Genomic DNA, 15,346 nt, shown 5'->3' with positions numbered 1-15,346 from the left:
CTCCCTCCTTACCACCCCCATCCCAGCACCGATATCCCTCCTTACCACCCCCATCCCAGCACTGATCTTCCTCCTTGCCATCCCCATCCCAGCTCAATTCTCCCTCCAAACCACCCCCATCCCAGCACTGATCTCCCTCCTTACCACCCCCATCCCAGCACCGATATCCCTACTTACCACCCCCATCCCAGCACTGATCTTCCTCCTTACCACCCCCATCCCAGCACTGATCTCCCTCCATACCACCCCCATTCCAGCACTGATCTCCCTCCTTACCACCCCCATCCCAGCACTGATCTCCCTCCTTACCACCCCCATCCCAGCACTGATCTCCCTCCATATCACCCCCCATCCCAGCACTGATCTCCCTCCTTACCACCCCCATCCCAGCACTGATCTCCCTCCATACCACCCTCATCCCAGCACTGATCTCCCTCCATACCACCCCCATCCCAGCACTGATCTCCCTCCATACCACCCTCATCCCAGCACTGATCTCCCTCCATACCACCCCCATCCCAGCACTGATCTCCCTCCTTGCCACCCCCATCCCAGCTCAATTCTCCCTCCAAACCACCCCCATCCCAGCACTGATCTCCCTCCTTACCACCCCCATCCCAGCACTGATCTCCCTCCTTACCACCCCCATCCCAGCACTGATCTCCCTCCATACCACCCCCATCCCAGCACTGATCTCCCTCCTTACCACCCCCATCCCAGTACTGATCTCCCTCCATACCACCCCCATCCCAGTACTGATCTCCCTCCATACCACCCCCATCCCAGCACTGATCTCCCTCCTTACCACCCCCATCCCAGCACTGATCTCCCTCCATATCACCCCCATCCCAGCACTGATCTCCCTCCATATCACCCCCATCCCAGCACTGATCTCCCTCCTTACCACCCCCATCCCAGCACTGATCTCCCTCCATACCACCCCCATCCCAGCACTGATCTCCCTCCTTGCCACCCCCATCCCAGCACTGATCTCCCTCCATACCACCCCCATCCCAGCACTGATCTCCCTCCATACCACCCCCATCCCAGCACTGATCTCCCTCCTTGCCACCCCCATCCCAGCTCAATTCTCCCTCCAAACCACCCCCATCCCAGCACTGATCTCCCTCCTTACCACCCCCATCCCAGCACTGATCTCCCTCCATACCACCCCCATCCCAGCACTGATCTCCCTCCATACCACCCCCATCCCAGCACTGATCTCCCTCCTTGCCACCCCCATCCCAGCACTGATCTCCCTCCATATCACCCCCATCCCAGCACTGATCTCCCTCCTTACCACCCCCATCCCAGCACTGATCTCCCTCCATATCACCCCCATCCCAGCACTGATCTCCCTCCTTACCACCCCCATCCCAGCACTGATCTCCCTCCATACCACCCCCATCCCAGCACTGATCTCCCTCCTTGCCACCCCCATCCCAGCACTGATCTCCCTCCATACCACCCCCATCCCAGCACTGATCTCCCTCCATACCACCCCCATCCCAGCACTGATCTCCCTCCTTGCCACCCCCATCCCAGCTCAATTCTCCCTCCAAACCACCCCCATCCCAGCACTGATCTCCCTCCTTACCACCCCCATCCCAGCACTGATCTCCCTCCATACCACCCCCATCCCAGCACTGATCTCCCTCCATACCACCCCCATCCCAGCACTGATCTCCCTCCTTACCACCCCCATCCCAGCACTGATCTCCCTCCTTACCACCCCCATCCCAGCACTGATCTCCCTCCATACCACCCCCATCCCAGCACTGATCTCCCTCCTTACCACCCCCATCCCAGCACTGATCTCCCTCCATACCACCCCCATCCCAGCACTGATCTCCCTCCTTGCCACCCCCATCCCAGCACTGATCTCCCTCCATATCACCCCCATCCCAGCACTGATCTCCCTCCATATCATCCCCATCCCAGCACTGATCTCCCCCATATCACCCCCATCCCAGCACTGATCTCCCTCCATATCACCCCCATCCCAGCACTGATCTCCCCCATATCACCCCCATCCCAGCACCGATATCCCTCCAAACCACCCCCATCCCAGCACTGATCTCCCTCCTTACCACCCCCATCCCAGCACTGATCTCCCTCCTTACCACCCCCATCCCAGCACTGATCTTCCTCCTTACCACCCCCATCCCAGCACTGATCTCCCTCCTTACCACCCCCATCCCAGCACTGATCTCCCTCCTTACCACCCCCATCCCAGCACTGATCTCCCTCCATACCACCCCCATCCCAGCACTGATCTCCCTCCATATCACCCCCATCCCAGCACTGATCTTCCTCCTTACCACCCCCATCCCAGCACTGATCTCCCTCCTTACCAGTCCCAGCACTGATCTTCCTCCATACCACCCCCATCCCAGCACTGATCTCCCTCCATATCACCCTCATCCCAGCACTGATCTCCCTCCTTACCACCCCCATCCCAGCACTGATCTCCCTCCTTACCACCCCCATCCCAGCACTGATCTTCCTCCATACCACCCCCATCCCAGCACTGATCTCCCTCCATATCACCCTCATCTCAGCACTGATCTCCCTCCATATCACCCCCATCCCAGCACTGATCTCCCTCCATATCAACCCCATCCCAGCACTGATCTCCCCCCATACCACCCCCATCCCAGCACTGATCTCCCCCATATCACCCTCATCCCAGCACTGATCTCCCTCCATATCACCCCCATCCCAGCACTGATCTCCCTCCTTACCACCCCCATCCCAGCACTGATCTTCCTCCATACCACCCCCATCCCAGCACTGATCTCCCTCCATATCACCCTCATCTCAGCACTGATCTCCCTCCATATCACCCCCATCCCAGCACTGATCTCCCTCCATATCACCCCCATCCCAGCACTGATCTCCTTCCTTACCACCCCCATCCCAGCACTGATCTCCCTCCATACCACCCCCATCCCAGCACTGATCTCCCTCCATATCACCCCCATCCCAGCACTGATCTCCCCCATATCACCCCCATCCCAGCACTGATCTCCCCCATATCACCCCCATCCCAGCACTGATCTCCCCCCATATCACCCTCATCCCAGCACTGATCTCCCTCCAAACCACCCCCATCCCAGCACTGATCTCCCTCCATAACACCCCCATCCCAGCCCTGATCTCCCTCCATACCACCCCCATCCCAGCACTGATCTCCCCCATATCACCCTCATCCCAGCACTGATCTCCCCCCATATCACCCCCATCCCAGCACTGATCTCCCCCATATCACCCCCATCCCAGCACTGATCTCCCCCCATATCACCCTCATCCCACCCTCATCCCAGCACTGATCTCCCTCCAAACCACCCCCATCCCAGCTCTGATCTCCCTCCATAACACCCCCATCCCAGCACTGATCTCCCTCCATACCACCCCCATCCCAGCACTGATCTCCCCCCATATCACCCTCATCCCAGCACTGATCTCCCCCCATATCACCCTCATCCCAGCACTGATCTCCCTCCAAACCACCCCCCATCCCAGCACTGATCTCCCTCCATATCACCCCCATCCCAGCTCAATTCTCCCTCCATACCACCCCCATCCCAGCACTGATATCCCTCCTTACCACCCCCATCCCAGCACTGATCTCCCTCCTTACCACCCCCATCCCAGCACAGATCTCCCTCCATACCACCCCCATCCCAGTACTGATCTCCCTCCTTACCACCCCCATCCCAGCACTGATCTCCCTCCATACCACCCCCATCCCAGTACTGATCTCCCTCCATACCACCCCCATCCCAGTACTGATCTCCCTCCATACCACCCCCATCCCAGTACTGATCTCCCTCCATACCACCCCCATCCCAGCACAGATCTCCCTCCATACCACCCCCATCCCAGCACTGATCTCCCTCCATACCACCCCCATCCCAGCACTGATCTCCCCCATATCACCCCCATCCCAGCACTGATCTCCCCCCATATCACCCCCATCCCAGCACTGATCTCCCTCCTTACCACCCACATCCCAGCTCAATTCTCCCTCCAAACCACCCCCATCCCAGCACTGATCTCCCTCCTTACCACCCCCATCCCAGCACTGATCTCCCTCCTTACCACCCCCATCCCAGCACCGATATCCCTCCTTACCACCCCCATCCCAGCACTGATCTTCCTCCTTGCCATCCCCATCCCAGCTCAATTCTCCCTCCAAACCACCCCCATCCCAGCACTGATCTCCCTCCTTACCACCCCCATCCCAGCACAGATCTCCCTCCATACCACCCCCATCCCAGCACTGATCTCCCTCCATACCACCCCCATCCCAGCACTGATCTCCCTCCATACCACCCCCATCCCAGCACTGATCTCCCTCCATACCACCCCCATCCCAGCACTGATCTCCCTCCATACCACCCCCATCCCAGCACTGATCTCCCTCCTTACCACCCCCATCCCAGCACTGATCTCCCTCCATATCACCCCCATCCCAGCACTGATCTCCCTCCTTACCACCCCCATCCCAGCACTGATCTTCCTCCATACCACCCCCATCCCAGCACTGATCTCCCTCCATATCACCCCCATCCCAGCACTGATCTCCCTCCATACCACCCCCATCCCAGCACTGATCTCCCTCCTTACCACCCCCATCCCAGCACTGATCTCCCTCCATACCACCCCCATCCCAGCACTGATCTCCCTCCATACCACCCCCATCCCAGCACTGATCTCCCTCCTTGCCACCCCCATCCCAGCTCAATTCTCCCTCCAAACCACCCCCATCCCAGCACTGATCTCCCTCCTTACCACCCCCATCCCAGCACTGATCTCCCTCCTTACCACCCCCATCCCAGCACCGATATCCCTCCAAACCACCCCCATCCCAGCACTGATCTCCCTCCTTACCACCCCCATCCCAGCACTGATCTCCCTCCTTACCACCCCCATCCCAGCACTGATCTTCCTCCTTACCACCCCCATCCCAGCACTGATCTCCCTCCTTACCACCCCCATCACAGCACTGATCTCCCTCCTTACCACCCCCATCCCAGCACTGATCTCCCTCCTTACCACCCCCATCCCAGCACTGATCTCCCTCCATATCACCCCCATCCCAGCACTGATCTCCCTCCATAACACCCCCATCCCAGCACTGATCTTCCTCCTTACCACCCCCATCCCAGCACTGATCTCCCTCCTTACCAGTCCCAGCACTGATCTTCCTCCATACCACCCCCATCCCAGCACTGATCTCCCCCCATATCACCCCCATCCCAGCACTGATCTCCCCCATATCACCCCCATCCCAGCACTGATCTCCCCCCATTACACCCTCATCCCACACTCATCCCAGCACTGATCTCCCTCCAAACCACCCCCATCCCTGCTCTGATCTCCCTCCATAACACCCCCATCCCAGCACTGATCTCCCTCCATTCCACCCCCATCCCAGCACTGATCTCCCCCCATATCACCCTCATCCCAGCACTGATCTCCCCCCATATCACCCTCATCCCAGCACTGATCTCCCTCCAAACCACCCCCATCCCAGCACTGATCTCCCTCCATATCACCCCCATCCCAGCTCAATTCTCCCTCCATACCACCCCCATCCCAGCACTGATCTCCCTCCTTACCACCCCCATCCCAGCACTGATCTCCCTCCTTACCACCCCCATCCCAGCACAGATCTCCCTCCATACCACCCCCATCCCAGTACTGATCTCCCTCCTTACCACCCCCATCCCAGCACTGATCTCCCTCCATACCACCCCCATCCCAGTACTGATCTCCCTCCATACCACCCCCATCCCAGTACTGATCTCCCTCCATACCACCCCCATCCCAGTACTGATCTCCCTCCATACCACCCCCATCCCAGCACAGATCTCCCTCCATACCACCCCCATCCCAGCACTGATCTCCCTCCATACCACCCCCATCCCAGCACTGATCTCCCCCATATCACCCCCATCCCAGCACTGATCTCCCCCCATATCACCCCCATCCCAGCACTGATCTCCCTCCTTACCACCCCCATCCCAGCTCAATTCTCCCTCCAAACCACCCCCATCCCAGCACTGATCTCCCTCCTTACCACCCCCATCACAGCACTGATCTCCCTCCTTACCACCCCCATCCCAGCACCGATATCCCTCCTTACCACCCCCATCCCAGCACTGATCTTCCTCCTTGCCATCCCCATCCCAGCTCAATTCTCCCTCCAAACCACCCCCATCCCAGCACTGATCTCCCTCCATACCACCCCCATCCCAGCACTGATCTCCCTCCATACCACCCCCATCCCAGCACTGATCTCCCTCCATACCACCCCCATCCCAACACTGATCTCCCTCCTTACCACCCCCATCCCAGCACTGATCTCCCTCCATATCACCCCCATCCCAGCACTGATCTCCCTCCTTACCACCCCCATCCCAGCACTGATCTTCCTCCATACCACCCCCATCCCAGCACTGATCTCCCTCCATATCACCCCCATCCCAGCACTGATCTCCCTCCATACCACCCCCATCCCAGCACTGATCTCCCTCCTTACCACCCCCATCCCAGCACTGATCTCCCTCCATACCACCCCCATCCCAGCACTGATCTCCCTCCATACCACCCCCATCCCAGCACTGATCTCCCTCCTTGCCACCCCCATCCCAGCTCAATTCTCCCTCCAAACCACCCCCATCCCAGCACTGATCTCCCTCCTTACCACCCCCATCCCAGCACTGATCTCCCTCCTTACCACCCCCATCCCAGCACTGATCTTCCTCCTTACCACCCCCATCCCAGCACTGATCTCCCTCCTTACCACCCCCATCACAGCACTGATCTCCCTCCTTACCACCCCCATCCCAGCACTGATCTCCCTCCTTACCACCCCCATCCCAGCACTGATCTCCCTCCATATCACCCTCATCCCAGCACTGATCTCCCTCCATATCACCCCCATCCCAGCACTGATCTCCCTCCTTACCACCCCCATCCCAGCACTGATCTTCCTCCATACCACCCCCATCCCAGCACTGATCTCCCTCCATATCACCCTCATCTCAGCACTGATCTCCCTCCATATCACCCCCATCCCAGCACTGATCTCCCTCCATATCACCCCCATCCCAGCACTGATCTCCCCCCATACCACCCCCATCCCAGCACTGATCTCCCCCATATCACCCTCATCCCAGCACTGATCTCCCTCCATATCACCCCCATCCCAGCACTGATCTCCCTCCTTACCACCCCCATCCCAGCACTGATCTTCCTCCATACCACCCCCATCCCAGCACTGATCTCCCTCCATATCACCCTCATCTCAGCACTGATCTCCCTCCATATCACCCCCATCCCAGCACTGATCTCCCTCCATATCACCCCCATCCCAGCACTGATCTCCTTCCTTACCACCCCCATCCCAGCACTGATCTCCCTCCATACCACCCCCATCCCAGCACTGATCTCCCTCCATATCACCCCCATCCCAGCACTGATCTCCCCCATATCACCCCCATCCCAGCACTGATCTCCCCCATATCACCCCCATCCCAGCACTGATCTCCCCCCATATCACCCTCATCCCAGCACTGATCTCCCTCCAAACCACCCCCATCCCAGCACTGATCTCCCTCCATAACACCCCCATCCCAGCACTGATCTCCCTCCATACCACCCGCATCCCAGCACTGATCTCCCCCATATCACCCTCATCCCAGCACTGATCTCCCCCCATATCACCCCCATCCCAGCACTGATCTCCCCCATATCACTCCCATCCCAGCACTGATCTCCCCCCATATCACCCTCATCCCACCCTCATCCCAGCACTGATCTCCCTCCAAACCACCCCCATCCCAGCTCTGATCTCCCTCCATAACACCCCCATCCCAGCACTGATCTCCCTCCATACCACCCCCATCCCAGCACTGATCTCCCCCCATATCACCCTCATCCCAGCACTGATCTCCCCCCATATCACCCTCATCCCAGCACTGATCTCCCTCCAAACCACCCCCATCTCAGCACTGATCTCCCTCCATATCACCCCCATCCCAGCTCAATTCTCCCTCCATACCACCCCCATCCCAGCACTGTTCTCCCTCCTTACCACCCCCATCCCAGCACTTATCTCCCTCCTTACCACCCCCATCCCAGCACAGATCTCCCTCCATACCACCCCCATCCCAGTACTGATCTCCCTCCTTACCACCCCCATCCCAGCACTGATCTCCCTCCATACCACCCCCATCCCAGTACTGATCTCCCTCCATACCACCCCCATCCCAGTACTGATCTCCCTCCATACCACCCCCATCCCAGTACTGATCTCCCTCCATACCACCCCCAAACCAGCACAGATCTCCCTCCATACCACCCCCATCCCAGCACTGATCTCCCTCCATACCACCCCCATCCCAGCACTGATCTCCCCCATATCACCCCCATCCCAGCACTGATCTCCCCCCATATCACCCCCATCCCAGCACTGATCTCCCTCCATACCACCCCCATCCCAGCACAATCCTCCCTCAGTACTGCCCCTCCCTCGGTGCAGAATGCCTCCATACTGCCCCTCCCACAGCACATCGCTTCTCAGTACACCCCTAAAAGACTTGGTGCAGAAAGCAGATCCCACTCCCAAAATTCAAGCTTGGGAACCAGCTGATAGTTCTCTCAGCAGAAGTCCTAGCAGTCCAATTCCTGGGTGAGGCCATGTATTTACACCCATTTGCTCCACCATGGCTTTAACCCCGCAATGCCAGCCTCCTGTGTCCGGCTGCTCATCCTGACTGTCTGCTTTCTCCCGCAGAGTCTGACCTTAGGATCCACATTTCCGATGTAAGATCTGTTTACTCACCTACTTCCCAGGATGCCGCTTCTCCCACTGCGTCGCCCCTGTCCCAGCACCCGCCCTCGGGGCCAAGCGGCTCGGGCTCCCGGAACGTGGCCCGCCGGGGGAGACGCAGCTTTGCCGTTCGCCGATCCTGCCGAGTATCCCGGCCCTGCAACTCGGACGAGGAAGAAGATGAAAGCCCTGAGCCCGGCCCCTCGTGGCAGATGCAGGGTATCCAGACTCGGAGATCGAAGGCAGCTCAGGATTCCAGCCTGGCCAAGAGCAGGGCGGTCCCTTTGGGGAGGAGGGGGAAGGCCAGGCGAGGACCCATGGATTCATCGTTGCTACGGAAACCGAAGGTCATTCGTACAGAACCAGTGGAGCGGCAGCGGGACCCCAGCGGAACCCCAAAGAGGCCACAGCTGAACCCTGACTCAACCCCAGAGGGGCGATGGCAGAATCCTAACACAACCCCAGACCGGGGGCAGCAGAACCACAGTGGAACCCTGGAGGGGCAGGGGCGGAACCCTGAGGCAACCCCAGATGATGAATGGCTGGAGGCGGAACATAGCAAAGAAGGACAGGGAGAGCGAGGAACCTTCTGTCCACTGGACGCCAACTCCCAGAACAGCAGGAAGACTGGAACAGGCGAGATCCCGGACAATAGCCGCGGGACCCCAGTGTCCCTCCACACACAGGTGAGTCCTCTCCTCTCTGCATGACCAACTGCCACTCAGCCCTGGTCAAAGGGAACTTTCTGTACTCTTCTATTATAACAGTAAGATAGAAGCTGTCTGTGAACCTTGATGGAATGTGCGTTCAGTCCCTTACAACGTCTGCCCGAGAGGAAAGAATGTCTGGGGGTGGGTGGGGCTATTTTTTGTACCTCCAGAAACTAATCGAAAGAAAAACATGGGAGCTGTTGTGAGTTGTGCACGTGACACGGTGACGTGATGACGTATGCCATTCACATACTTTTACATATAACCCATAAGGAATTATGTACACAACAAAGAATGCTTCATCAAACAAAATACTTGCAATATTACTGAAATATTCAATGCACAGCAGGTGGGGTGTTTGTTTATGTCGGCTCTTTACTGAGACAGTGAGAGGTGAGACAGACTCCATGGAGGAGAGGCACACAGTTCATCGTGTTGTCGGCAGTGCTGCCCTACTTTGTATAGTCTGTAAACCCTGACAGAGCTGATGGCTGGTCTGGGGTTCGATTTCAGACCAGCACTGCCTCTTGGCGTCCTTTACAGAGGTTATATCTCGATATCTTGTATCGATGAGCCTCTCCCAATTTGAACACCACCACCCTTCACTTGAATGCGGACTGAGATTCCTGTTCTTCATGGTTTCCATTTTGGCAACACATGGATTATATCTTTAATTTAGGGATACAGCACGACCCTTCCAGCCCAACAACCTCGTGCCACCCAATAGCATTCATGTGATCAATTTACCAAGTAACTGGTATTTATGTCGACTATGGGGGGTCGTCAGAGCACCAGAGGAAACCCGTACAGACCCTGGTGGGAATTGATATTTGCTCCGGTGCTGCTCTCTGTGCTATTCACTTCTGCACAATCCTGCTGATAAGAGTCTTTGATGGTGCTGATGTACTCATTTAAGTAGCTGTCGACTCAAAATAAATTTATTATCAAAATATGTCAATAATAAACAGCACCTCTCCTTAGCCTGTCAAAAGTGCAACTTCTCAGTGGCCAACCATTTTAATTCCAATCCCTACTCCCATTCCAACATGTTGGTCCCTGGCCTCCACTTAGAAACATAGAAAGCCTACAGCACAATACAGGCCCTTCAGCCCACAAAACTGTGCCAAACATGTCCTTACCTTAGAACTACCTAGGCTTACCCATAGCCCTCTATTTTTCTAAGCTCCATGTACCTATCCAGGAACCTCTTAAAAGACCCTATCATATCTGCCTCCACCACCATTACCAGCAGCCCATTCCACGCACTCCCCACTCTCTGCATAAAAAACTTACCCGACATCTCCTCTGTACCTACTTACAAGCATCTTAAACCTGTGTCCTCTTGTGCCAGCCATTTCAGCACTGGGAAAAAGCCTCTGATTATCCACACAATCAAAGCCTCTCATCATCTTATACACCTCTATCAGGGTCACCTCTCATCCTCCGCTGCTCAAAGGAGAAAAGGCTGAGTTTACTCAACCTATTCTCATAAGGCATGCTCCCCAATCCAGGCAACATCCTTGTAAATCTCCTCTGCACCCTTTCTATGGCTTCCACATCCTTCCTGTAGTGAGGCAACCAGAACTGAGCACAGTACTCCAAGTGGGGCCTGACTGGGGTCCTATATAGCTGCAACATTACCTCTCGGCTCCTAAATTCAACCCCACAATTGATGAAGGCCAATACACCGTATGCCTTCATAACCACAGAGTCAACCAGACCCCAAGATCCCTCTGATCCTCCACACTGCCCAGAGTATTACCATTAATACTACATTCTTCCATCATATTTGACCTACCAAAATGAACCACCTCACACTTATCTGGGTTGAACTCCATCTGCCACTTCTCAGCCCAGTTTTGCATCCTATCATTATCCTGCTGTAACCTCTGACACTATCCACAGCACCCACAACCTTTGTGTCATCAGCAAATTTACTAACCCATCCCTCCACTTCCTCATCCAGGTCATTTATAAAAATCACAAAGAGTAAGGGTCCCAGAACAGATCCCTGAGGCACACTACTGGTCACCAGCCTCCATGCAGAATATGACCCATCTACAACCACTTTGCCTCCTGTGGGCAAGCCAGTTCTGGATCCACAAAGCAACGTCCTCTTGGATCGCATGCCTCCTTACTTTCAATCAGGCTCTTAAAGCACGGCCTGCCGTTGACAAAGCCATGCTGACTATTCCTAATCATATTATACCTCTCCAAATGTTCATAAATCCTGCCTGTCAGGATCTTCTCTATCAACTTACCAACCACTGAGGTAAGACTCACTGATCTATAATTTCCTGGGCTATCTCTACTCCCTTTCTTGAATAAAGGAAAAACATCTGCAACCCTCCAATCCTCCGGAACCTCTCTCATCCCCATTGATGATGCAAAGATCATTGCCAGAGGCTTAGCAATTTCATCCCTCACTTCCCACGTTACACTGGGATACATCTCATCCAGTCCCGTGGACTTGTCCAATTTGATGTTTTCGAAAAGCACCAGCACATCCTCTTTCTTAATGTCTATATGCTGAAGCTTTTCAGTCTGCTGCAAGTCATCACTACAATCACCAAGATCCTTTTCCATAGTGAATATTGAAGTATTCATTGAGTACCTCTGTTATCTCCTCTGGTTCCATACACACTTTTTGACTGTCACATTTGATTGGTCCTGTTCTCTCACGTCTTATCCTCTTGCTCTTCACATTCTTGTAGAATGCCTTGGGGTTTTCCTTAATCCTGCTCGCCAAGGTCTTCTCATGGCCCCTTCTGGCTCTCCAAATTTTATTCTTAAGGTCCTTCCTGCTAGCTTTATAATTTTCTAGATCTCTGTCATTACCTAGTTTTTTGAACTTTCCATAAACTTTTCTTTTCTTCTTGACTAGATTTTCAACAGCCTTTGTACACCACAGTTCCTGTACCCTACCATAACTTCCCTGCCTCATTAGAATGTATCTATGCACAACTCCACACAAATATCCCCAGAACATTTGCCACATTTCTTCTGTGCATTTCCCTGAGAACATCTGTTCCCAGTTTATGCTTCCAAGTTCCTGCCTGATAGATTCATATTTCCCCTTCCTCCAATTAAATGTTTCCCTAACTTGTCTGTTCCTATCCCTCTCCAATGCTACTGTAAAGGAGATAGAATTGTGATCACTATCTCCAAAATGCTCTCCCACTGAGAGATCTGACACCTGACCAGGTTCATTTCCCAATACTAGATCAAGTACAGTCTCTCCTCTTGTAGGCTTATCAACATATTGTGTCAGGAAACCTTCCTGAACACACTTAACAAACTCCACCCCATCTAAACCCCTTGCTCTAGGGAGATGCCAATCTATATTGGGGAAATTAAAATCTCCCATCATGACAACCCTGTTATTATTACACCTTTCCAGAATCTGTCTCCCTATCTGCTCCTCAATGTCCCTGTTTGTATAAGGTGATCTATAAAAAACACCCAGTAGAATTATTGACCCCTTCCTGTTCCCAACTTCCACCCACAGAGACTCCGTAGACAATCCCTCCATGACTTCCTCCTTTTCTGCAGCTGTGACACTATCTCTGATCAACAGTGCCATACCCCCACCTCTTTTGCCTCCCTCCCTGTCCTTTCTGAAACATCTAAAACCCAGTACCTGAAGTAACCATTTCTGCCCCTGAGCCATCCAAGTCTCTGTAATGGCCACCACATCATAGCTCCAAGTACTGATCCATGCTCGAGTTCATCCACTTTGTTCATGACACTTCTTGCATTAAAATAGACACAACTCAAACCATCGGTGTGAGCGCAACCCTCTCTTATCACCTGCCTATCCTCCCTCTCACACTGTCTCCAAGTTTTCTCTATTAGTGATCAACTGCCCCTTTCTTCATCTCTTCAGTTTGGTTCCCACCCCCCAGCAATTCTAGTTTAAACTCTCCCCAGTAGCCTGAGCAAACCTCCCTGCCAGGGTATTAGTCCCCCTCAAATTCAAGTGCAACCTGTCCTTTATGTACAGGCCTCACTTGCCCCAAAAGAGGTCCCAATGATCCAGAAATCTGAATCCCTGCCCCCTGCTCCAATCCCTCAGCCACACATTTATCCTCCACATCACTCTACTATCACTTCTGCATGATAAGGCCACTTTCAGAGAGAAGAAGCACTGACATGAGAGGGCACGGGTTTAAGGTGCTGGGGAGTAGGTACAGAGGGGATGTCAGGCGTAAGTTTTTTACACAGAGAGTGGTGAGTGTGTGGAATGGGCTGCCGGCAACGGTGGTGGAGGTGGATATGATAGGGTCTTTTAAGAGACTCCTGGACAGGTACATAACCATATAACAATTACAGCACAGAAACAGGCCATCTCGGCCCTTCTAGTCCGTGCTGAACGCTTACTCTCACCTAGTCCCACTGACCCGCACTCAGCCCATAACCCTCCATTCCTCTCCTGTCCATATACCTATCCAATTTGACCTTAAATGACAATACCGAACCTGCCTCTACCACTTCTACTGGAAGCTCATTCCACACAGCTACCACTCTCTGAGTAAAGAAATTCCCCCTCATGTTACACCTAAACTTCTGCTCCCTCTCAACTCATGCCTTCTTGCTTGAATCTCCCCTACTCTCAGTGGAAAAAGCCTATCCACATCAACTCTATCTATCCCCCTCATAATTTTAAATACCTCTATCAAGTCCCCCCTCAACCTTCTACGCTCCAAAGAATAAAGACCTAACTTGTTCAACCTTTTTCTGTAACTTAGGTGCTGAAACCCAGGTAACATTCTAGTAAATCTTCTCTGTACTCTCTCTATTTTGTTGACATCTTTCCTATAATTCGGTGACCAGAACTGTACACAATATTCCAAATTTGGCCTTACTAATTGATGCACTATCAATAACTCCAAAAGACTGGAAGTAGAGTAATACTGAAAGGCTTTTATAAGCAGTAAAATGGAGCACGTCCATGCTGGATGACTGTGGGAGGAGCAGTGACACAATCACCTTTATACAGGGGTCTGTGGGAGGAGCCACAGGAGCTGTCAGCAGGGGTCTGTGGGAGGAGCCACAGGAGCAGTCAGCAGGGGGGCGTGTCCAGACAGGTATACATGGTTTACCACACCAATCCCTTGTATAATTTTAACATTACATCCCAACTCCTATACTCAATGCTCTGATTTATAAAGGCCAGCATACCAAAAGCTTTCTTCACCACCCTATCCACATGAGATTCCACCTTCAGGAAACTATGCACCATTATTCCGAGATCACTCTGTTCTACTGCATTCTTCAATGCCCTACCATTTACAAGCCTCTCCACTACGACAAGGTGACGGTACCCTGGAGGGGTTTAGAGATTTAGGCTGGAACAGACACTTCCACCCACACACTGCTCCAGCCAGCAAGCCCCCACCTGTTTAAACTTTGCTAATCACAGGGCAATGTACAATGACCAATTAACTTGCTGAACATGACGTCTTTGGACTGTGGGAGGAAACACACGCAGTTCACAGGGAGAATGTACAAGCTCGTAAAAGACAGCGCAGAGACTGAATTCTGAACTCCGATGCCTTGAGGGGTAATGAAGTCATGGTACTGTAAACCAGTTTATTAACTGTGCCAGTCCCTTCGAGCCCCCTCCACACAGTCCCAGCCTCTCTGTCTGAGTCCAGACCCTCTCCGTTGCCAGATGGGGATGGAGGTCCCAGCTCAGGACAGCTCTGTGCCTGGCTCACGTGAGTACCAGTGATGTGTTGTCTTGTGTTCCGCAGGTGGGAGCTGGCGGCGTGGGTGGTTTCTGCAGCCC

The 15,346-nt window shown here is 54.1% G+C and overlaps 1 protein-coding gene across 2 annotated transcripts in view; it reads left to right on the top strand.

Moving 5' to 3' along the window:
- The window catches only part of LOC140732479 (tonsoku-like protein), a 288,594-nt gene that overhangs the window by 128,635 nt on the left and 144,613 nt on the right, over positions 1-15,346 (top strand). For both annotated transcript variants that reach the window (XM_073055190.1, XM_073055192.1), the window contains exons 12-13: positions 8,810-9,531; positions 15,312-15,346. The exon at positions 15,312-15,346 is cut by the window's right edge and continues 84 nt beyond it. In XM_073055190.1, the coding sequence (XP_072911291.1) occupies positions 8,810-9,531; positions 15,312-15,346 (757 nt within the window). The remainder of the gene's footprint in view (positions 1-8,809; positions 9,532-15,311) is intronic.

Source organism: Hemitrygon akajei, chromosome 8 (assembly GCF_048418815.1).
Source record: "Hemitrygon akajei chromosome 8, sHemAka1.3, whole genome shotgun sequence".
NCBI lineage: Eukaryota > Metazoa > Chordata > Chondrichthyes > Myliobatiformes > Dasyatidae > Hemitrygon > Hemitrygon akajei.
This window is presented reverse-complemented; position numbering and strand designations above follow the sequence as displayed.